Source organism: Cricetulus griseus, chromosome 7, assembly GCF_003668045.3.
Source record: "Cricetulus griseus strain 17A/GY chromosome 7, alternate assembly CriGri-PICRH-1.0, whole genome shotgun sequence".
Lineage (NCBI taxonomy): Eukaryota > Metazoa > Chordata > Mammalia > Rodentia > Cricetidae > Cricetulus > Cricetulus griseus.
In genome coordinates this window covers 121,491,821-121,517,787 of record NC_048600.1, presented here as the reverse complement: position 1 = coordinate 121,517,787, position 25,967 = coordinate 121,491,821, and the positions used below count along the sequence as shown (strand labels likewise).

Here is a 25,967-nt window from a genome sequence, read left to right as displayed (position 1 = left end):
GGAACTAGTTAATAGAATTTCAACTACAGAAATAAACGTTCATGAATTGTTAGTTTAATATTCTGCCTATTGCCTGGTGAGTCTTATTTTTTTTTAAAGATTTTATTTATTATGTATACAACATTCTGCTTCTACGTATATCTGCACACTAGAAGAGGTCACCAGATCTCATAATGGATGGTTGTGAGCCACCATGTGGTTGCTGGGAATTTAACTCAGGACCTCTGGAAGAACAGTTGGCACTCTTAACCTCTGAGCCATCTCTCTAGCGCCCCCCCCCCCAGAGTCTTATTAAGGAATAAACCTCCAGGCTAGTGAGTCCTGGTAAGTGCAAAGGTTGGGAATGTCTGCTCCCTTGCACACTATGTGGCTAACTTCTAGATGTCATAAGTCTCTTCTGGACTCAGCTCAGGTTTCTTCACTGTCAAATTCTCCTGTCTTTTCTAGTCGAATGGCAGAGTCCACAGAAAAGCCCAGATATTCTGGGAATATTCTGAAGATGATATTTACAAGCACAAAGGACATCACGTGAGTAGAACAGTGTTAGAAACCAAAGCTTTGCTAGTCCCTGGTCCTTCCTCAAGTGTGCTACAGTAAAGAGATGTCCTTCAGACTCCAGCATGCTCCTTTACTCATAAGCACAGCTCACAGGGACACAGCACATCTTCCTTATCTTGGACTCCCGGATGCTTTGGGTGGAGCAACCAAGCCTAACAGAGCTAGTGAAGACGAGAAGTTAGACTGTGGGAAATGCACACGTTGTCAAATAGGACAACTCTCACATGGCAGATTTTGAGTGGTCAGTTAGATTCTAAGTCAAGAGAGGGGGGGAGGCCCAGGTCTTTGTGTATTCAAAGGGAAACAGGACATTCAGTAACAAAGATTGGCTAAAGAAGTCCCCACAAACAGCCTTAATCTTTTTATTACTGAGATATAGACCTAGAATCATCATCTGGTTATATCTCTGAGTAAATTGCATATGTAAAATAACACAATTGAAATGTTAAAATAAGCTACTGCATCCTCCAGAATTCAGCTCAAGTAGGAAAAAATTTAATGTAACACTGGCATACTTTCCCTAGACTGGTCTTATATCCTTTCTAAAGGTGTTGGAATCTTTTAAAATCATTATATAAAATAAAATGTGCTACTCTTATACATAAGAAAATTACTTCCTTAAAGGAGTCCTTCCTTCAGGACATAAACAACCCTCTAGGCATCTTTGGAGTACTAGTAAAAATACACTGTAGTACAAATATGACAGTATGGTATAACTTTGTGACTAACTATTGCAAAAATTCCTCCCAGGGAGTTAAGTAATGTCTCAGTCAATTATCAATACCAAGGACAAATACCTCCTGAAGGTCCTGCTGCTCAAGATGCACTGAGAGCCAGCAGCTGGAAACAAGACAGTGATTACCGAGCAGAGCAGAGAAAGGTTTCTCTCTCACACTTAACACTTCACTATTTTTCCCTCAGTGCTGATGATTGAAGCCAGAGCATCACACATGCTATCTAAGCAGCAAGTATCTACAACTGAACCCCTAGCTCCTCACTGAACCCTTCAAAATATTTGCAGGCCAGGGGTGGGGGGAGTAATGATCAGTAAAAATTACCCCGTGCCATTAAAACTTGCTGAAGAACAGGTATTATTTCTCTGTGCTAGATTTCTGTAGAATTTCAGGAATGATTTTCTGTTTCAATGATGCTCAATGCAAGTGGAAGGATCAGCAAAATTAGTTAAGAATTCACCTTTGTAGGTGGAGGTCAATTTTGGGATGGGGACCATGTCTTAACTTGTCATTCCTGTTAGCTTCACTTTACATCTGTCTCTCTGAAGCACAGTCAGTACTAGATACAGCACGGACTGTCTCAGTCAAACATGTAACTGTCGTTGGAGGAATATTAACTAGGATCACCATCCAAGTCTGTAAGCCAGAATGGAATTGAGAAAATCAAGACTGGTCAAAGTTTAGAAACTCCTCCTTCACCCGCAATGCTTCATAATTACTCATCATTTTAAATGGAACAATGTGGGATCCAGGAACAAACAAGAGATGAAATCAGGGTTGGTGAAGTGTGTGTGCAAGCATGAGGACCTGAGCTCCATTCATAGAGCATGGAAACAAAAGCCAGCACAGTGTCACACGATGGTAATCCTAGTGCTGAAGTGAAGCACAGGAGACAGGTGGATCTACAATGCTCACTGGCCAGCCAGGCAGGACTAATAGGTGAGCTTCCGGCCAGTGAGAAACCCCGGGATAAAGGAGGAACAACGTCTGAGATTGCCTTCTGACTCATACACGCATGTGCCTGCACATACCACACACACACACACACACACACACACACACACCAAACACTTTTCTCAGCACCAAACTGACTTGACCACTGTGGGCTCCATACCCGTATATAGTTTGAATGGCTAGGAAGCTTTGCTGATGCCCCAGCTGAGGCCTTGCCACTCACTGGTGCCTCATTCTCTTGTAAAATAAAGATGTTGCTCTCACAGGTGCCCTTTGCTCTCTGCATATCAATTTTTCATTCTTTTGCATCATTCTCACTTATAAATATGTCTGGAATCTATTTCATTTTTAAAATCTTTCCCTTGACACTAAAAGACCCATACCTATCACCTCATTTCTCTGCTCTACTTTCATTTCTCAAAAGGGCTGCTCTGAGCCTATTCTCTCCCCAACCACACTATGCAGTCTGTGTTCTCAAATTCTACTAGAACTGGACCAGCTGGCTAAAGATCTGCCTGCCAAATTCAACAGGTTTGGTTTCCACCTAATGCCCCCTCTTGGCAAGGCCTGAAACAAAAGCTACTCACTTCCCCTTCCTTGAGGAAGCACTTTTGAGAGCCTCATGCAGTTGTACTTCAATTCTCCTGTTATCTCACTGCTGCTCCTTTTAAGACTCTTCGGTTGCTGTGCCTACCTCTTTCCCATCTGGAACTGTTGTCATGGCCTTGGGTTCAGTCTTGGGACTTCCTTATTTCAGTGTCTGTCACAACCACGCATCTAGCTGCTTAGTAGGAAAAATCTAGTCACATCTAAGTCTCATTCCACAAACGCTGAAAAACCCTACTGTCATATAGATCCCCAGTGTGTCTACTTGTCATTGCCCTGCCACTCGTACATGGTTCCAGCCAGGGTGCTTGTGTTGGCTAGTTTCTATGTTAATTCAGGCTAGAATCCTTTGGCAAGAAATAATCATTGAGAAAACATCCTTACCAGATTGACCTGTGGAGCATTTTTTTTGTTAGTGACTGTTGTGGGAGGGCCCAGCCCTCCCACTGTGGGTGGTGCTGCCCCTGAGTGGAAGGTCCTGGGTTCTATCAGAAATCAGGCTGAGCAAGCCATGAGAAGAGAGCCAGTAAGCACCCCATCCCCATAGCCTCTTCATCAGCTCTGGACTCTAGGTTCCTGTCCTATTTGAGTTCCTGGCCTGACTTCCTTCATTGGTGAAGAGTGATGTGGAACTGTAAGCTGAAATAAACCCTGTCCTCCCCACGTTGTTTTAGGTCATGACACAGTATCACAGCAATAGAAACCCTAACTAAGACAGTGGTCTCTTGCCAGACCACTGCTACCATCTCTATCTGCACTTCTCTCCTGCCTCCTCCAAGGCAGCCACAGAAATATTTGAAAACCGTGGAAGGCAGATATTGCTCAAATGTTCCCATGGCTTCTCATCATACTCCAAATGAAATCCAAACTCCCCACAGTCTGTAGTATCATTGGATAGGATTAACCTCTCTGATTCATTCCTGTCAACCCTCCCCAGCCCACACCACTCCAGCCACAGCCAATCTGTGGCAGCCTCAGGGAGGCTCTGGTGACGGCCTGAATACAATTCCCTTACCGGCTGTGGAACGGGATCTTCCTTCACTTCCTTCAATACTAATTCAAGTATCAGTTCCTGAGAGTCCTCTACTATCAGCCTGTCTAAAAGGAGCTCTGTGTAAAACATCCCTCCACTGACAATCAGAAGAGCCAGCTCTGTGGATCGTGAAAACAATGGTCATTGCCTCATCTTAACTCACACTGATTTTCACACAAAGAAATTCTTCACTGCCTTATCCCGAGCCTTCGGAACAATGACATTACAGAGCATTTGTTCTAGAAACATGACATAATAAATGAGAAAGCATTAACTTCTGTTCTTTTTTTTTTTTTTTTTTTTTTTTTTTGGTTTTTCGAGACAGGGTTTCTCTGTGCAGCTTTGGAGCCTATCCTGGCACTCTCTCTGGAGACCAGGCTGGCCTCGAACTCACAGAGATCCGCTTGCCTCTGCCTCCCGAGTGCTGGGATTAAAGGTGTGCCCCACCAACGCCAGGCTACTACCAAGGAATGAATGTTAAATGAATTATCTGTAAAATAAAGCAGATATATTCCATACTCTGGTCACTGCCTTCACCCTTGCCCTCTTAAGTCCCATTCTTTTTATCATTCTTCTATGTAGCTGGGAAAACCTCAGCTACTCCCTATCCCTTAACAACACACACAAATAAAAGGACAACACAATGTGTTGCCTTTCACAAAGCCCGTGTCTGCACACCCAAACACATGGCCTGTCCTCATGACCAATGCCTGGAGCCTCACTACTTGGATCTCTGATTTTGACAACTTAATGATGAGGAATAGAGTTCATATCCTGAAGCTTAGAAGAACAATATGTGCCAGAGGAAAACTACTTGTTATAAACTGTAAGTCTGGGTGTGGAGTTCAATAGTAGAGAACTTTTCTAGCATAGACGAAGCCCTGGGTTCCATCCCAGCACTGGAAATAGAAAACAAAACAAAAAGTCAAATATAAAAGAAAAGCTAAGCAAAACATTTTTGTTTGTTTTATTCCCCAAAAGTACAAAGTGAATAGAATACAAAGAGTAAAAGAGCAGCATACTGTACAGAATATACAATAAATTATACACATCTAGAAGTTAAAAATTATATGAAATTACATTTGGAAAAGGGAGGATCACAAATTTTTGGTGACTAACCACATCTAGGACCTAAATAACGAAGAAACATTTTCTCCTAACAGTTTGTGGCTAGCTCATTCTGATAACCACCAAAGTAATGTAAAAATCCCACTTAACTCAGCTCCTCTGCTCCTGTAGTTCTCTAGTCTCAATAAACACACTTGTCCTGTCTCACAAAGACACACATCCAGTGAGAAGAATCCTCAGGAGTGTGTTCACACAAGAACATCCACGCCACCCCTTCCCTCTCTAGTTTCAGCAGGGCTCCATCCCTCTGCTCCAGGCAGTAACTCAGTCGGGGATGAGGCCCTGTCCACAAGTCTATACTTTCTATGACCCAGGCCAGCGAATGAATGAAAATCTCCTCCTCCCGCTCTTCCTCCTGTCTTCTATTGAGTGTAAACAGTCTCCTTCAACGTCCCAACTGGTCTTAACTGAAAACTTCCCATTTGTGTATCTTGCAGAATGGCCAGTTTGACTGTGCCACTGAGTTTCTTGCCAAGACACTTTGTTTCAAATCATTCAAATCATGGCCTTGCTAGAGGATGGCCCCCATGTTGTTTTCACAATCACTGACAATAAACACTCTTTTTGAAAGTTGTGAACACTTGTTTATCTGAAAAACATTTCTCTTTAAAGGCTTTGTAGTGTAAAGGGAAGATACAAAATAGAAGATTAAAGAGAGATAAGGAAGAATTGTCAAAACCACATTTCCCCGATCAGGAAATCCTAGCATGCCTCGCTGGCTGTTTGTTTCCAACTTGAATGAAGTCTGTGAAAGGACAATTAGAATTGTCCTTGTGTTCCAGTGGCTCATACAGGAAAGAAACAGGAAATCCTGATGGAAGCTTGGGCTTCACAGGATACTTGTGAGTATTTATCCTGTATGTTTGAAGTTTCTCTTCCACATTTGTACACTCTGTGCCCGCCATTTGTCCCATGACATTTGTTCTTTGCTTTCCTAACATCATTACAGCTCCCAGCATGATGTTTTCTATATGGGAGGGGCTCAAACACCAAGCCTGGAGAAGGAAACTGAGGCCCAGAGGGCACAAGTCTCTCACTGCCTCTGAATGTCAGTTCCTTCATGATAAAACATAAGGACTGACTGGCAAGTACTTCTGAAACTTTGCCAGTGAAGAATCTCCCAGCAGTGCAAATGACTTGTGCCCCCTCCCCATGAGGGGGGACCTGAGGCCACAACCCTAAGCAGACTGCAAACTGAATGCTTCTTTCAAATGTCCAATTCATGTTAAAATTTGTGAGAACTCTACATTTTACATAGCAGGAAAGTCTATGTTTGTTTTAATATGAATATTACCTCAATAGTGAAGCTACACGCTTTCTGTTAAAATAATGACATGAATCCAGCACTTCAGGAAGAATATAGGGAACCCCCCACAACCCTATTTGCTAACCACAACTCTGCCCCAGTGAGAGAAGTATAGGCTCGGCAGAAATGCTATAATCTCAGTGTCTAAATGTTTACCTTTGCAGAAAAGGAAGACAAAATAATGGAAAGCATGTGACATTTTGATATGAACGGTAACTGAGAAAGTAGGTGGAAGTGTATGAGAAATCTGGTGAGGCAGATACCTACAGAAAGAGTCCATCATGGCACAAGACAAGTGCACATCTCTCATGGAGAAGCTGAGATCAGATGAATAGAAAATCACAGGATGTTCAGTATGGAAGGGACCTTCACAAGGGGATAGCCCCAAATGCACAACATATCCTTACAATCCTCCCACCGGACACCTGAACATGCTCCACACTGGGAAAACGTACTGTCTCACAGATGTAACAGTGCACATTGTATAGTTCTCCATTAGAGAGCCATCTTAAAACAACTCCAAATGCATCTGGGTTCCACTTCTGCTCCAGGAACTCCACAGCAGTGTGTTTAAGGCGGAGCTTATGGGAACAGCTCAGGTTCTAGTGTTGGTCTCTCACCGACTCAGCATGGAACTACAGCTGGTGATGGAACCGGACATGCCTTGCATTCTATACCTAGAAGGTGGGGGAAATGAAAGAGATGCCGGCCTCACCAGAGCACTACGAAGATAGACATGCAGATGAACATAAAGACAGAACATGTAGAGAGCAGTGCTCGGCCCAAGGGAGGTCCTAAGAGCTGTAGCCTACAGTAGAAATGGAAGAAGATACTTAATTCTCTTTAGTTTTGTCTCTTTTTTTGGTGATATAATCTATTACTTTAAATATTCCCTCTGACATAATTCCAGACCCTACTATGTTCTATGTTCAAGTTTGTCAGTGTCCTGCATAAATATGACCTGATTTTTTACTGCTTATGTGACATAAGATGTAGACAGACTGGGGTCATAAACATCCTGGTCTATTGTCTTCTGGAACTGGTCTTTATGTTTCCTAGTCTGATTTTTTTCTGTCATCTTTACCCTGGCTTACCCTCAAAATTTTTGCAGCTGATATTCTAAACCAAAACACAGCAGTTTATGTTTAATCCCAGTAAATAATCTACTTAATTTCAGCCTATTTGAAACACCAGAAAATTCAGGCATTTTATCCTACATATTAACTGCCTATCTGAATTCTTAACTCCAGGAAGCTTGATTCTAAATCACCATTAGCGACTAAAAGACCCTTAACTGTCTCAGTTTGACACAAACCATTTAAAGATGGCTCTGAAAGCTGTCACTTAACTGGGAAGTTTTTCATAGTGCCTTCATGGTGGCCCTTGTCACATAGCTCATGAGAAGCAGAGAGGCTACCTCCACTCCCCTTTCCCTAAGCAACCACAGAGATACCTGGGTCAAGGAGGGAAATGAACTTGATTTAGTTGTATTAGTCTTGGGCATGCTCATGCTGGCATGTACAGTCACTAACGTGCTATCATTTCCCAAGATAAGCTTTCACAGTATAAACCTGCAATCTGTGGACTGGCTTCTGGACAGTATTGTTGTAATCAATAAAATTGTCTGCTAAGAAAACATTTCATAGTTTTTAATGTTATCACATTGGCAAATATTCTCCTAAAATGTTTGCTGCATATCCCCATCCCCTACATCTTTCCATTACCCTCCAATCCCAGGTTCCATTTCTTAATATAATATTCCATACTCCATTTGCAGTGCTCTTTTCCCAAGTAGCCTCTCTTATGGCATTAGGATTATGGAAAATATCCTCCACTGCTCAGTAGGCCAAGCATATTCCAGTAGAAATACAGATTATTAAGATGATATGTCTCCAAATGACTTTTAGATACCATTATATAATAATCAGAAATTGGCTAAGCCATCTTCTATTATGCAAATTCTCTTTTAAAAATCTGATTTAAAAATAACTCCTTTGAACTGAATCTCACAGTTAGAAAATAAATACCATGTTACCCAGATTTTGGCACCTTTGAAAACAACTACTAATGCTTTATCTTCTCTTTTCAGGCTTTCATACTTATTTCTACAATGTGTGTGATTTGAATTTATTTTCTATTTTAGTAGTACACATTTATCACTTAAAATAATATAGATGTTCTATATTTTCTATAGTTTCTTGGCATTAATGGCTTAATGTTTTAAGTATTCATGTAATACACATGCTGATTTGTTAATTTCAAGTAAAATGGGATACCTAGGACATGATGTCAAAGTCTGTATTCATTGCACTCCTAACCTACAAGTCTGTTTTCACACCATATAAATGTGTAGCCTTTCAAAAAGTTTTGTTGGAATTTATATAACTAACTTCACAGTATTGATACATGTCCTTTAATTTTACACAACTCAGATAATCTACAAAGTGTTCTAAGATGTAATTTATTCCTCTTATCAATGTAGCTTGTAAGTCTGCATGCTTGACATTCTATTGCATTAGCTAAAGTGTAATTGATTTTATCTGCAACTTTCTATTACTCCAAATAATCTACACACACACACACACCCCTTTTGCACACATGTGTAAACATTCATAGGGGAGGTTCCCTCCTCTTCTCTTCCACTTGATGCAGTTCACTGGTTTCACTGTTCTTACTACTCTAATACACAATATAGCTTGTGACTCTGAACAGCTCATTGTACAACTAGGATTAATAATAAATATATATATATATATTTTATTATATATATATTATCTATATATACATATATATAGATATTATATATATATATTATTTAGGGTTCAAAATGATATACTAGATTCTAGAGAAATAACAACAGCAAATAATGCAGGCTGAAAAGGTGCAATGGCTGATAAAAGCCTTGAGCACAGGTTAGATCTCACAGGGTGGGCATGAGTTGCCTGTTCAGAACAAAGCAAGATTGTCAGATTTTAACAAGAAAGACCAATTCACTCTCTTTTTAACTATATGCGATTATTCCATCCCTATGGAAGTAACTCAGGCAATTATTTTCACTAATATATTAAGATTAAAACAACAACCCTCAGGACACACACCAGATCAGGCTTGCTTTTTACTGAATTCAAGTAAAACACTAATTGCTATCAATTAGTAGAGGAAATAAAATCCAATGATCATAAGGGATTAATTAGTTTTGATATAGTACCTGCTTAATGGAGCTTAAAGTATAATTTAAAAATTATTCTTATTTTATGATTTCAAAGATTTAAATATCTTTAGAAATAAATTTATTAACCTGTGCTACAAATCCAACTAATGCTTTCCCAGATGTTAAGGACAAGCAAATTAGATAAATAAAAAAATTAATAGTAGCTAACTATTCTGGGAGACTTTTAAAAAGAGAAGAACTTTTGACTTTTAAAATTTGAAATCCTTCCATCACAGTTTGGGTCTATTTCCCTGCTCCCAGAGCTTGGAACCTTCTCCTACATTTTGCCTATCCTGATCTTACGTCAGTAATGTTTCTCCCAGCTTACTCTCTTCTTGAGGTCGTGTAACTTGCTGCTCAGTCTGAATAGGATGCTGTGCCTCAGAGATGTCTTGGAAGTTCCCTCAGTGTTCAAGAGACCTCTCAGCAGAAACTCAGGCTTCCCTGATCACTCATCTGTTCATGCTGACAACCAGACTCCTGCCCTGCACTGGGCAAAGCCTACAGCCATGATCTTTTTTCCCTCAACACACTTTCCAGAATCAATTCAACTCTTATTCATGTATTCACTGTCTATCAAGACCTAGAACTTATCAGCAACGTGACTTGTCAATGCCCTGTGCTGTTAGCAGAGGCTGAGGCATGCAGGTACCCAGTACTACCTTGTAAATGAATGGGCAACTCATCTTAGGGCTAGAGGGACTCAGGAATCATAATCAAGTTTTCAATTAAATATTCAGAATAACAAACCATCAGAACAGGCTTCAGTAGAACAATAAAACTCTTGTATGGGGGTTTCATTACAACATATTACTTTAAATATTTCATATATTAGTGGTCATATATTGATTTTAGAGATTCTGTGATTAAGAGAGGGGTATATTCCTATTGAAAATTAACAGATACCCTGAAAAAACGAAAGGCTGACCTGCTGTTCATATCTGTGCTTGATGTCTTCTAGCTGCCACAGGAACTCCTTGGACTGCTTCTCACGAAGAGACTTGGATCTAGTTAGATCTGCCTCCACCTTTTCCATCTGTGAAGTTCACAAACAAATTTTTAAAAACTTGTATTTCAAACCTTAAATTTTCCCATCTTTTAAAATTCCAGACCTTAAACACCTCAACAATCAGCAATGAAGTAAGGTTAATAAAATAATGAAACATACATCAATTTATTTTAGTACATTTTAATAATCCCAAGAAGGGAATTAAAATTGGCAAATGTTTATGTTCTAGTGTTATAACAACAATGAAATATACTACATTAATGAAATAAAGAGAAAAATCTATGTAATCACCTTAAGATCTTTAGGAAAAGCACAAGACAAAATTCATAATTTACTTTTTTTCTCTTAAGATGTGGCTTTTCCATATTTAGACCAGGCAGGCCTGGAATCCAAGGTTCCCCTCTTCTGCTTCCTGTTACTGGGACTATAGGAGTGTGTTGCCACTAGTATCTCCTCAAAGTCAGAATTTTTTTATTACTTAGAAACTGTTGACTAATCAGACATAGAAAGAATGTGCTATAACATGATAATGAGATTAAAAGCTGCAGGATACAAGATCAACTAGAAAAAAAATCAGTAGCGTACAGAGGATAAGAGGGCTGAGAAAGAATCAGAGAAACATCACCCTTTACAATTGCCACAAACAACATAAAATACCTTGGGGTAACAATAACCAAACAAGTGAAAGACCTGTATAGCAAGAACTTTGAGTCTTTAAAGAAAGAAATTAAAGAAGATTCCAGAAAATGGAAAGATCTCCCATGCTCTTGGATAGGTAGGATCAACATAGTAAAAATGGCAATCTTGCCAAAAGCAATCTACAGATTCAATGCAATCCCCATCAAAATACTGGCACAATTCTTCACAGACCTTGAAAGAACAATACTCAACTTTATATGGAGAAACAAAAGACCCAGGATAGCCAAAACAAAAAGGAACTTCCGAAGGCATCACTATCCCTGACTTCAAGCTCTATAAGGTCCTGAAAACAGCTTGGTATTGGTACAAAAATAGACAAGTAGATCACTGGAATCAAGTTGAAAACCCTGATATTAACCTGCATACCTACAAACATCTGATTTTTGACAAAGTAGCTAAAAATATACAATGGAATAAAGAAAGCATCTTCAGCAAGTGGTGCTGGCATAACTGGATGCTGACATGTAGAAGATTGCAAATAGATCCATGTCTACTGCTATGCACAAAACTTAAGTCCAAATGGATGAAAGACCTCAACATAAATCCAGCCACACTGAACCTCTTAGAAGAGAATGTGGGAAGTACCCTTGAACAAATTGGTACCGGAGACCACTTCCTAAACATTACACCTGTAGCACAGACACTGAGATCAATTGATAAATGGGACCTCCTGAAACTGAGAAGCTTCTGTAAGGCAAAGGACACTATCAGCAAGACAAAACTGCAGCTCACAGACTGGGAATAGATATTCACCAACCCCCATATCCGACAGAGGGCTGATCTCCAAAATTTACAAAGAACTCAAGAAGCTAGTTTCCAAAACACCAAACAATCCAATTAAAAAGTGGAGTACAAAATTAAATAGAGAATTCTCAATAGAGGAATCTAAAATGGCTGAAAGACACATAAGAAAGTGCTCAACATCCTTAGCCATCAGGAAAATGCAAATCAAAACCACTCTGAGATACCATCTTACTCCTGTCAGAATGGCCAAAATCAAAAACACCAATGACAGTTTATGCTGGAGAGGATGTGGAGAAAGGGACACACTCCTCCATTGCTGGTGGGAGTGCCAACTCATACAGCCACTTTGAACATCAGTATGTTGCTTCCTTAGGAAAATGAAAATCAGTCTACCACAAGATCCAGCAATTCCACTCTCAGGCATATACCCCAAAGAAGCACATTCATACAACAAGGACATCTGTTCAACTATGTTCATAGCAACATTATTTGTAATAGCCAGAACCTGGAAGCAACCTAGATGCCCCTCAACTGAAGAATGGATAGAGGAAAATGTGGTACATTTATACAATGGAGTATTACTCAGAGGGAAAAAAATGGAATCTTGAAATTTGCAGGCAAATGGATGGATCTAGAAGAAATCATTCTGATAGAGGTAACCCAGTCACAAAAAGACAAACATGGTATGCACTCACTCATATATGGATTTTACACATAGTGAAAAGGATTACCAGCCTACAATCCACACCACTAGAGAAGCTAGGCAGCAAGGAGGACCCTAAGAGAGACATACATGGTCCCCCAGAGAAGGGGAAAGGGACAAGATCTCCTGAACAAATTGGGAGCATGGGGGGAGGGGAGAGGGAGCTAGGAGAATGAGAAGGGGAGAAGAGAAGGGGAGAAGAGGAGGGGTGAGGAGGACATAAGGGAGCAGGAAAATTGTATAGGAGGAAGAATAGAGGAGAGCAAAATAAGAGATACCATCAGAGAGGGAGCCATTACAGGTTTAAAGAGAAATCAGGCACTAGGGAAATGTCCAGAGATCTACAAGGATGATACCAACTAACAATCTAAGCAACAGTGGAGAGGCTACCTTAAATGCCCTGCCCTGATAATGAAATTGGTGACTAACTTATATGCCATCCTAGAGCCTTCATCCAGCAGCTGATGGAAGTAGAAGCAGATACCCACAGCTAAACACTGAACTGAACTGGAATCCAGTTGCAGAGATGGAGGAGTGATGAGCAAAGGGGTCAAGACCAGGCTGGTGAAAACCACACAAACAGCTGACCTGAACAAGGGGGAGCTCATGGACCCCAGACTGATAGCTGGGAAACCAGCATGGAACTGATTCAGACCCTATGAATGTGGGTGTCAGTGAGGAGGCCTGGGAATTCTATGGGGCCTTTTGTAGTAGTCAGTACTTATCCCTAGAATAGGAATGGACTTTGGGAGTACATTTCAGATAGAGGGATACTCCCTCAGCTTAGACACACAGGAGAGGGCCTAGTCCCTATCCCAAAGGAACTGACAATCTCTGAAGACCCAAATGGAAGGCCTAATTCTTCCTGGGGAACAGAAATGGTATGGGATAGGTAGGGTGTTAGTGGAGGACAAGGGAGGAGGGGAGGGAACTGGGATTGACATGTAAAACAATCTCGTTTCTAATTTAAATAAAAAATGGGGAAAAATTTAGACAACATATTTTGGCAATATTCTTTAAAAATGAGAGATTAATAAGCCCAAATCAGCATCATATTCAATTGTGAAAAGTTGAAAGTTCTTCCTCTAAGAGAAGGTACTAGACAAGGATATCTACTTTCACCATTTTCTCCACAGTTCTGGAAGTCCTAGTTAGAGCAAGGGCTTGCTGAGGCAAATGAAATCATCACTGATCTTGCAAATAGAAAACCCTAAAGATGTCACTAAAAGCTTCCAGAACTAATAAATGAATTCATTGAAGTTGCCAAATACAAAGCAGCAGTCTAATACCAGCAGTGTTGTTACACCAACAAAAGAATTTAAGAAAATAACTCCACGTATCACGCTAACAAAACCTAATGATTAGGTATAACTTTAAACAAAAAGATAAATAATGGATGTATCAGAACTATAAAATGCTGATAAAAGAAACCAGTTAAAATAATTCAGTATAAAGATATCCTGGGCTCTTTGGTTAGAATAATTGATACTTTTTAAATGTCTACACAAACCAAAGCAATCCACAGATTCAGTAGAGTCCCTATCAAATTCCAGTATCATTTTTCACAGAACTGGATATAGCAAGCCTAAAATTTGCAAAGGATCATAAAAGAAACTTGGCAGCTTAAGCAATCTTGAGTAAAAAGAACAAAGCTGAACTCATCATACTACCTGACATCAAGATATACATTGAAGCTACAGTAATCAAAACAGCATGACACTGGCATAAAAATCAGACATACTGACCACACTGGAATGAGTCTAGAAATGAACATGAATCCCCAGTCAGCCGATTTTCCACATGCATGCCATGATCTCACAAATGGAAATTTCTTCAAAAAATGGTATTTGGAAAATTTTCTGTCTACCTGAGGAGGGTGGAAGTGGATTCTTTCACACAATATGCACAAACCTCAAAATGGGTGAGGGATTTAAACAATACCCCTGACACGGCAAAACAACAGGAGTAAATATACTGACAAAGCTTCTTGGCATTAGTCTTAGCAAAGATTTCTTGGTACAGCAACAAAATGAACAGTTAACAAGCAACAATAGACATGAGAGCAAAAGTTTCTTTATAGCTAATGTGACAATTCAGTGAAGAGATAGACAGTGGATGGAATTTATTTCACAAAGGGTCAAGAACACAGCAGGAGAACTGAAACATTTTTTTCTTTCTTTTTTTTTTTAAGCAAGAAAATTATTTTACATGTCAATGCCAGGTCCCTCTCCCTCACCTCCTCCCCTACCCCCCCAAACTAACGCCCTACCCATCCTATACCCTTTCTGCTCCCCAGGAAGGGCGAGTCCTTCCATGGGGGGGGGTCTTCAAAGTCTGTCATATCCTTTGGGATAGGGTGTAGGCCAACCCCCTTGTGTCTAGTCTCAAGGAGTATCCCTCCATATGGGATGGGCTCCTAAAGTCCATTCCTATGCTAGGGATAAGTACTGATCAACTACAAGAGGCCCCATAGATTTCCAAGGTCTCCTCACTCAGACCCACATTCAGGGGGTCTGGACCCCTTTGCTCATCAGTCCTCCTTCTCTGCAACTGGATTTCAGTTCAGTTCAAGGTTTAGCTGTGGGTGTCTGCTTCTACTTCCACCAGCTGCTGGATGAGGGCTATGCGATGGCATATGAATTAGTCATCAATCTCATTATCAGGAGAGGGCTTTTAAGGTAGCCTCTCCTCTGTTGCATAGATTGTTAGTTGGTGTCATCTTTGCAGCTCTCCAGACATTTCCCTAGTGCCTGATTTCTCTTTAAACCTATAATGTCTCCCTCTATTATATTATCTCTTATCCTGCTCTCTTCTGTTCTTTCCCCAACTCAACCTCCCTGCCCCATCATGTCTTCCTCTCCCCTCCTCTTCTCCCTTTCTCATTCTCCTAGTTCCCTCCCCCCTCCCCCATGCTCCCAATTTTCTCAGGAGATATTGTCCCTTTCCCCTTCTCCAGGGGACCATGTATGTCTCTCTTAGGGTCCTCCTTGTTTACCAGCCTCTCCGGCAGCACTCACTCATATGTGGATTTTAGACATAGAGTAAAGGAGAAGCGAAACATTTAAAACTAGACAAAAGAGCTGGGTGGTGGTGGCACACACCTTTAGTCCCAGCACTCGGGAGGCAGAGGCAGGTGGATCTCTGTGAATTTGAGACCAGCCTGGTCTACAAGAGCTAGTTCCAGGACAGCCTCCAAAGCCACAGAGAAACCTGTCTTGAAAATCCAAATAAAATAAGATAAAATAAAACCAGAAAAAGGCTTGAACATCCAAATGGCAAACATATTCAAGAAAAGAATGTTCAGTATCACCTACCATTAGGTAAATACAAATTAAAATCATAATTAGCGTCTTATATCCATCCGAATGATTACTACTCAAAGGATAAAGACAGTGCTGAGAAACAAGCAAAATAAAAGGAATTTCTGAGACTGTTGGTGGGAATGCAAATTAGCATAGCAACTGTAGAGGATACTCTGGAGCTTTCTAAACAACTAAAAGCAGAGCTATCAGTTGCTGTGGCAATCCAGTTACTGTATATATCTATAGTAACTGAAATTGGCATGTTGAAGACATATTTGTACTCCCATATTTATTGTAGTGTCATTCACAGTAGCCAAAATAGGAGATCTCTCCAAATATTCCCAGACACACGTACACTGGTTAAAAGAAATGAGAAAGTACAGGAAGATGCATGGTCTCACTTACGTGTAGAATCTGACAAAGTCAAATTCATGGAACAGAGAGGACGGTGGCAGCTACCAGACACCACAGAAAGGGGAAAGAAATAGGACATGCTGCCCAGAACAAAGTTTCAGTGACACAAAAGGAGTGACTTCTAGTGATTTGCTGTACCAGGAAGGACTGCAGTCAATAATATGGACCTGATGATCATCAAGCATCTTACCCCAGGGAAGGGAGGTGATAAAGACTCTAACTCCTGTTTGAGCCATCCATGTGACAGCAAGATGTGTATGATACACCATAAATATATCTGATGGTGACTTGTGGATTTATGAAATAATGAAATCATAATATTTAGAGACTAAACTTTTTTTTTTTTTGGAATGAGTCCAAGAGTAAACAAAAGTAAAGGAAAGAGAGAGGGCACATTGGAATGGCAGAGCTGATCCTGATCCTAAAAGCCTAAGGGGAAAAAAAAGTAAACAAAAGTAAAGGGACAGGAAATATAGAGCGCAAACTGGGCATGGTATGCCTGACCAATTTAGTAGTTTTTTTAGACAAAACTTCATATAACACAGATTTTTGCCTCATTACTTCAGTAAAGAATATTAAAAGTAATAAATTTTAAAATTGAAAATAAGTAGTTATAAAATAGCATTTTATAACTAGCACTTTATGTATCTAAGCATTGTTGTCTATAATCAGAATAGAAAACAATTAAAATACACAAAAGACTTTTAAAACATAAATGTTAAGAAAAACCAAAGCAAATAAGAATGGTTAATAAGTAATAATGAAATATATTTTTACTTTAGAGTAACACTGACCGAGAATGCCAAACCCCACTCCATCTTTCCTCTACAACTTTAGTAGTACAGAAAGAAATTCTTATAAAGTTTATCTAAAACCAGGGTTCTCAGTTGTCATAACTACAAAGGACTCTGCTTCACCACACATCATCATTCCAAATTCCATTCCACTTCAAACAAAAACAAAGGGATGCAAGAACTCCTTGATTGCATAACTCTGGCTTTAAGGAAACCCAAGAGTACAGTCTGGTGCTCAGTCAGAAACAGGAGCATGACTGCACACACTTCTGTGTTCGGTGTGCACAGAAGCAAGAACCAAAAACAGTGAGAAGCACAGGGATCTTCCTGGAAGGAGCCTTGGGCTTACTCCTTGCTGCACTTAGAGAAAATCCAGGTACATGGGACCTCAAGAGTACACTGTAGGCCTTAATTGTTTCCCAATGTAAGAAAGTTCAAGAGTAAGCGACTACGGGAGGTCAAAGCTGTCAGGGTCACAGCTGCTGTGTTTCAACCTTGCCCTAGCAGTTGCAAAATGATCTCCCAAGTTCTGGACATCTGGGAAGGAGAGGGCAGAGGGCAAAGGAAAGGAGACGAGGGAAGAGGGAATGAATTAGCTCAGAGGCCCCTTTAAGCCAGGGTCTGACGCTCTTCTGCACTGTCTGTCGACGTCACTGAACTTGGAATCAGCTAAAAGACACACTTCTGGGCATGTCTGTAAGGGAATTATAAGGGAATTATGTGAGAAGACCCACCCTCAATGTGGGTGAAATCATCTCACATGCTGGAAGCCCAGATTAAATAAACAACAAAAAAAGGGAGAATGCAAGCTAAGCCCCAGCACTAATCTCTCTTGGCTTTCTGAGTAGACAATGTGATTAATTGATTTATGCTCCTGCTGTCACACTTCCCCACCATGATGGACTGCACCCTCAAACTGGAAGCCAAAATAAACCCTTTCCTCCTTGAGCTTCTGCAAGCTTGAGCTCCTGTCAATAGCAACTTAAATGCCCAATTGGCATCTCCTTCCTCGGAACTGCATTGAATGTTCACCACTTTCTGTAAGAGAAGAGTCTTTAACTGGATGAATCCCTAAATAAGGTTAGGGTTCTAGAGAAAGGAAGAATGTACAGTGGATGAATACATAGCATTTCTCATCAACTACAGTCACAAAAAGTAACTGGTCTTTCTCCAGTAAAGTGCTGTGTGCCATTACATCATAAGCAATCTGACATGCATTATCTAAGTTGTACAATTACAAAATTATGTGCTGCATAATTGAAATATATCATATTATATTTAATAAACAAAGTAATGCAAAGAAGTGATCTCTTAACTACTTTCAGATATATACATAGATATATAAAAACATAGAAATACATAAGTCAACAGATAGATACAAATGCCAGGAAGTAGGGCTTGGGAGATGGCTCAGTGGTTGAAGTGCTTGTCCCACAAGTATAAAGACAAGAGTTTGTATCCTCAGAACCCAAATAAATGTTGGGTGGATGTAGTAGCCCATCTGCGATTATAGCCATAGAATACAGAGATAAGAGATCCTGAGAGGAAGCTAGTTAGCAAGACTAGCCATATTGGCAAGCTCCAGTTTGATTGATAGAGACTGCCTCAATGAATAAGGTAGTAGAGCCATTGTGGATGGCTTCTGACATCAACCTCAAGCCTAGGTGCACATATGCACACACAGAGACACACACACAAACACACACACATCCACATACACGCAGAAAATGTACACATATCCATGCATACCACACACCTACACAGATTAAAAAAGAAAAACAAGTGGCAGATGTCTAGATAAACAATTATTTATACACCTAACTAAATAAAGAAAAAAAAATGAAAGTCCTGAATGAAAAAAAATCAATTACCACTGGTTGATTTCATCTGTATTCATCTATGAATGACAATCATGGTTGTTTCTTTACTTGCACTGGGGATGTGCAGGAACGCTCTGTCACTAAACTGTATCCCGAGTCCCAATAATCACTAACTGATATGAGAAAGACAATATGCCTTCTGCACATATTAGTGTGGGGAATGATCTTTATAAAATGGAAGAAAAGTAAAAAGTAGAAACATCTCTAGAAACAAGTAACTACAAATTACAACCACAAGTACAGAACACCTTAGTTTCTTTTTCTGTTGTGTGATAACACTCTAACAAAAGCAATGTAAGGGAGAAAAGGTTTGTGATGATTTGAATGAGAATGGCCCTCAGAGGTTCAGTTACCTGGGAATGGAACTATCTGGAAAGGGTTAGGTGTGGCCTTGCTGAAGGAGGTGCATCACTGAGATGGGCTTTGAGAGTTTTTTGTTTGTTTGTTTTTTCGAGACAGGGTTTCTCTGTGGCTTTTGGAGGCTGTCCTGGAACTAGCTCTTGTAGACCAGGCTGTTCTTGAACTCACAGGCCTGCCTCTGCCTCCAGAGTGCTGGGATTAAAGGTGTGCGCCACCAATGCCCGGCGGGCTTTGAGGTTTTAAAGCCCACGTCAGGCCAGTGTCTCTCTTTCTGCCTGAGGCCTTCCAAATAGAATAAAAAGCTCTCAGCTACTGCTCCAGCACCATGCCTGTCTGCTTCCACCATAATGAGTAAGCACTAATCCTCTGAAACTGTACGCAAGCACACAATTAAACACATTACTTTCCCAGGTCAGCCACAGAACAGTCACTAAGCCAGGCTTATCAGGCACAGTCCACCATGGTGTGGAGGGTAAGGCACAGAAGCCTGAGCAGCTGGTTATACTGAGTTGACAATCAAGGAACAAAGAGACATGCATGCATGTTAGTGCTCAGCTCACGGTCTCCAGCCTTTACAATTCAGCATGCCTTACAGGATGGTGCCACCCACAGTGGACAGCTCTTCCCAGCGTAATGCAATCAAGGCAATTCTTCACAGGCTTGCTCCAAGGCTGTTAAGGTAATTCTAGATTATGTTAAAGGTAATTCTAGATTCCATCAAGCTGACAAAGAACATTGGTCATAACAGATTTTTTCACCTAAACTAAATAAAATGCAAAGCATAACATAACTTTAATGGATTAAATATTCAGCCAGCTAGTCAACAGGACTAGTTTTCTGAAAAAATTTAAGGATAGTGAACCAGAATGATTTCTAGCTGTAAAATTAATAGAATGTATCCAATGACTGTTAAAAAATAAACAAAGGGAATGGAGTGTAAAGCAAGATATTTAGCAGAGAAGAAGACTAAAAAAGTGGGGAGGGCAGATGATGATCCGGGAGCCAAAAGCCGCCTGACGTCCATACAGTGGGTTGCAGGGTTAAGCACGTTCAGGCAGGGCATACACACAGCTGTTTCTCCCAGTCATTTGTTTTATTAAAGGTAAATATACCCCATTTCTGTTTTTAAATATAAGTAACTATTCTATTTTCATAATTAAGATATGCAATTCTACAATTCCCAATAACTGACACTTGTAAACAAGAAGAAAAGTTCTTCAAAGTGAAAGAAACAGCACGAAGAAAATCTTTTAAAGTTTGTTTCTACTATCACTCATGGATCTCACTGTGGAAACAGAGAATCTAAACACTTCATTTTTTTAGTTTATACCCCCTTTCTGCTTTCTATTGCTGTCTCCTTATAGAGAGGGATGCCTTGTACTCTTCTGGTTTCTACACAAAACATCTTTGCAGGAAAACTAAAGCACTGCAGAGGCAAACAGAAAAGGGAGGGAGGCTACAGAAGACACCCAAACACAACTCTCCACGCAATGAATCTACTGCTTTATTCCCTTGTAGAATTTAACCTATACTAGCAACACACTTTTTAAATAACTGATAATCTTGAATAGTATACTTCTAATCTATCATGTTTTGCCATATATACTTTAACATTTTGTTTCAGGTTTATTCAAGTTCCCCATGTTGATTGATGTGTGAAGAAACCTAGCTGTAAGGATTCCATCACACATGGAATCCCTTAGTACTTACATAAATGGTGCTTTCTTATCTCACAAATATGATTGTACTTGGCAAACGATGTGTAATAGAAACCATTCCTTCAACAAGACACAACCAAAACAACATCCTGCTTGTGTCATCACTATTAGTATTCAAAAGTGTGAATAAGCCCCACCCAGCAAGCTATGCTTGGCAAGAGCTGCTCATGTAAACAGGCCATGGAGACAGGGAATGCAGAGAAGCAGAGGATTCCAAAGGCATGCACTACATAGGGCCCTGTGTGAGCTCACTCAGCTCACAGAGGCATGGTGAACAAAAGGTAAGAAGAGCACACAAGCAGGTTGTCTGGTAGGTTTGAAGTTGGAAAGTGAAGCACAGAACAGAAATGGTCAGAGGAATGGTCTGTGAACTCTGACTGAGTTGCAATAATTACTGGCTGGGCAAGATATGCCCATGGGCTCAACAGTAGCATGAATATTATGGGGGGGTAGCCAAGTGCCTTCTGGTCCACTCCATAGGAGGAAACTCATAGCTGTCACTGTTAATCTGATCAAGAACACATAGCTGGAGACTTCAGAGGCCCTAAAAGTGAGCCTACTACTATTACCTTCTAAATATGGATCTCTATAGCCAAAAAGTGCAGTTTTCAGTCCTTATCAGAGAAGCATCTTTGTACTGGACTGCAATTAATAGAGAGACTTGCAACTGGTCAAAATTCAGAAAACACAAGTTGGTGGATGGCTCACCTATACATGGGACATCTGCATCACACACCTTGTCTACAGAGCTCCGGTAACATTGCAGAAAGCAACATTGTAGAAAAACTGTACAAGCCCTAAGTGCAGCAAAACAGTGACATAGCAGGGCTGCTGCATCAATGAACTCAGCAGCTGTGGCTGCCTGCACAAGACCACACCAATCAACAATCCAGCATGGATGGTGGATGGCAGATGCGCCCCCAACCTCCAGCTAAGGACCTACTGACAGTCGATGCTGCTAGAGAAGGGAGAATTGGTTTTCTTAATGAGTGTCGTCTCTGGTAGGTTCACCATGCTTCAGTGGATGGCCTTACACCCAAGAATTTATGGGCAGCACTAATGGAACCCAGTCGGTGGGGAAGAAGAAGAGGAGGAGGTGGAGGAAAAAGAAATAATGAGGTTTGGAGGGTGACATAAAGGGAAGGATGCAGGAAGAGCAGGAAGGTAGTAATGGGGGATGAATGTGATAAAAAATACATTATAGGAATATATGAAATTTGTAAATGTGTGTTTGTTCTCAAAATACAGAAATGTTAGATAACAAAATAATGATGATGTGCATAGCCATAAAATTAACATTATATAGATGGAACAGGTTGTTTGATATATTTAAGAATATATGTATGCATATATATCTTTATGTACACACACACATGTGTACATAACATCAATTTATGAAAAAACAAGCCATGAATTTGAAAGAGGGCAAGCAGGATTTTATGGGAAGACTTAGAAGTAAGGGAAGAGGAAATGATATAACTATAATCTCAAAAATGAAATATCTAAATGATAATAATAATAATAATAATGATGATTCCCCAGGTTACATTATCCATGGGACTTTCAGTTCTGCTATATATTTTAATAAGCTAACATTCACCTTGTTACCCAAACCAGATACGGGCACATGCACACAAACACACATACATGCACACACACATACATGCACACACACACACACTTTCAAAGAAAATTAAAGGTTAATTTCTGATGAATAACAATGCAAAACCCTCAATAAAAATTCAATTATCACATTAAAAAGATCATTCACAATGATCACAATGATACTAAAGATGGTTCAACATACATAAATTAGTAAATGTAATATATCACATAAGAGGACTTAAAGCAAAAGATCACATGATCATCTCAATAGATTCCAAAAATCATCACACATCTCTTCATAATGGAACTCCTGAAGAAGTAAGGATAAAAGACATGTATTTCATGATAAGAAGGATTGTATATAATAAACATATAGTCAATTTTTTACCAAATGGGTAAAAGCTTAACATACCTCTGATGAAATCAATAATGAAACAATGGCGTCCACTTTCTCCACTGTTATTCAACAAAAGCTAGAAGTCTTGGAACAATAAGACAGAAAGGAAGAAATTCCTCTATACTTGCAGAAGGTATGGTCCTACACATAGGAGACCATAGAGATGCCACCAAATACACACTTTCAGCAAAGCATCAGGATCCAGCACAAACAAACAAAAACCAGTAATTTTCTATCTCCCCAAAATGAGCTTGCCAAGAAAGAAGTCAGGAAAACAATCTCACAGCAGCTTTGAAAATACACAAAATAAGGGGGGGTAAATCCAACTAAAGACGTGAAAGACATCTGCAATGAAATTTTTAAAATGGTGAGGGATGAGATTGAAGACCACACCAGAAAGACCTCACATTCTGACAAACTGACAGATTATCATGAAAAGGGCTATGTTTACATAAGACACCTATAGACTCAATACAACCTCCAAACTTCCAATGAGATTATTCACACACATAGGAAAGACAATCCTGAAAAGACCCCACATAGCTAAAGCAATCCTGAGCAAAGAGAGCAATGCTGAGCAAAGGAGAATAAATGGCCTGCAATGCCTTATCTCAAATAAAACCACTGAGCAACAGTAACAAAACCAGAAACACACACCAGTGGAACAAGATAAGGACCCTGAAATAAACAGCTCCAGAAAGCTATTTTTGACAAATATGCCAAAAACATACATTAGAAAAAAAAGACAACCTTGTCAACAAATGGTTCTGGTAAAACTGGATGTCTATGAGTAGAAGCAAAACAAAACCAGATTCCTAGCTCTCATCCTATATAAAAATCAGCTAAATGGATTGAAGACCTTACTGTAAGATCTGAAACTCTGACACTGCTAAGAGGAAAACATAGGGAAGTACACTTCAAGACATAGGCACAGTCAAGGACTTGATGAAGAAGATTCCATCTGAGTGGGAAATAAAAGCAAAAGCTGACAAACAGGACTGTATGAAATTAAAAGGCTTCTGCATAGAAAAGGACACAGCTGAGGGAAGAGACAACCTACAGAATGCGGGAACATCTTTGCTAGTTTATATCTGCTGGAAGGATAATATGTAGACTATATAAAGAGCTACCAATGGCCTGGCTTTACTTCTGCGTATATACCCAAAGGATTCTAAGACAACATACCATAGAACTACTTGCATATCAATGGTTAGGGCAGCACTATCCACAATAGCCAAGTTACAGAATAAGCCTAAGTGTATGCCAACAGAAAGATGAAGAAAGAAATGTGGTATACACAATGGAGCTGTGTTCATTCATGAAGAAGAATGAAATGTTGTTTGCTAAAGAATGTATACAATCAGACATTGTCACATAAGTGAAATAAGCCAGGCTCAGCATAACAAATTTATTTGTCTCATTTCAGAATCCTTGACTTAGATACAGACATAAAATTGTATGTGTGCACGCATGTGTATTGACCTGAAAGTTCAAAGGAATTTTGTCTGGAGGAATGAAGGAGACTAGCAGGGGGTGAAGTGAATAGAAAGGGAAAATTTGTGGAGTGACTATGGCCAAAGTACACTATGAAATCAGTCACTATGACTATGAATATCTGTCCATAGAATTTTTAATAAGTAAAAAGTAATTAAAGAAAACCATGCTATCTGTGGAAAAAGTCATAAATGGTGACTTCTGCCTCTTATGACATAACCAAGTAGTGTTTTTCTTTTCTATCAGCATGCCTCATTACATTAGTGCACAATGGTATTCTCTATTCTTTCGTCCCCAACTGTGACCATTGCATCTTTCCTCGTTTATTTCTTCACTCAGTCCAGCTTTAGCTAATTTTGATAATATTTCTAAATAGTCACTTGGGTTGCACTGATATTTCTGTTTCCCTGCATCTAAACCTTCATTATTTACTCTCATCTCTATTCTTTCTTCTGCTCTCATGGACACACGCTTGCTTTACCTCTCATCTGTTCTTAGGGGGAAGTTAAGGGTGCTGGCTTAAGAATATATCATCCTTGGGCATAGGTGCTTTAAGCTATAAATTTTTCTCTATTCACTACTTTACCTGCACTGAATAAATTTTGGTATGTCATATTGTTTGCTTTAAATCAGTTCAAAATATTCTTTTTTTGTTTTTTGTTTTTTGTTTTTTCGAGACAGGGTTTCTCTGTGTAGCTTTGGAGCCTATCCTGGCACTCGCTCTGGAGACCAGGCTGGCCTCAAACTCATAGAGATCCACCTGCCTCTGCCTCCTGAGTGCTGGGATTAAACGCATGCGCCACCAACGCCCAGCTCAGTTCAAAATATTCTTATTTACTTTGTTTCATTGTCCTTGGCCCATAGGTTACTTTTAAAAGTCTGTTGTTTAATTTTCACATATTTGAGTGTTTTATATAATTATTTTGCCATTTATTTCTAATTTATGTTAATGTGGCTCAAAGAACATACTTAGTGTAATTTTCATCCTTTTAAATTTATTGAGACTGTCTTGTGGCCAAGCATGTCATATGTCCTAGAAAATATTTCATGAGTGCCTGCAGTCATTGGTTGGGACGACTAAAATCACCACCAAAGTCTAAAATTCCCTCAAGTGCACAACCAAAACCAATGCAGCATGATAAAAATTTCAAACTTATGAAAATGAAATTTCTGAAAAAATTTCTGAAAAAGGTCATGAGACATGACCTTTGCTTAGGAATGAATTCAGTTGATCTGTAAAATTAAAAGAAGCCTCAGCATCCTCTAGGGTATTCTAGCAGAACTCAATGGTTAGAAAGCATTCATAGATACTCTCCCG

The 25,967-nt window shown here is 39.7% G+C and overlaps 1 protein-coding gene across 13 annotated transcripts in view; it reads right to left on the bottom strand.

Moving 5' to 3' along the window:
- Cep112 (centrosomal protein 112) overlaps positions 1-25,967 on the bottom strand; it is a 375,808-nt gene that overhangs the window by 209,934 nt on the left and 139,907 nt on the right. For all 13 annotated transcript variants that reach the window (XM_027425839.2, XM_035447391.1, XM_035447385.1 and 10 more), the window contains one exon: positions 10,459-10,566. In XM_027425839.2, the coding sequence (XP_027281640.1) occupies positions 10,459-10,566 (108 nt within the window). The remainder of the gene's footprint in view (positions 1-10,458; positions 10,567-25,967) is intronic.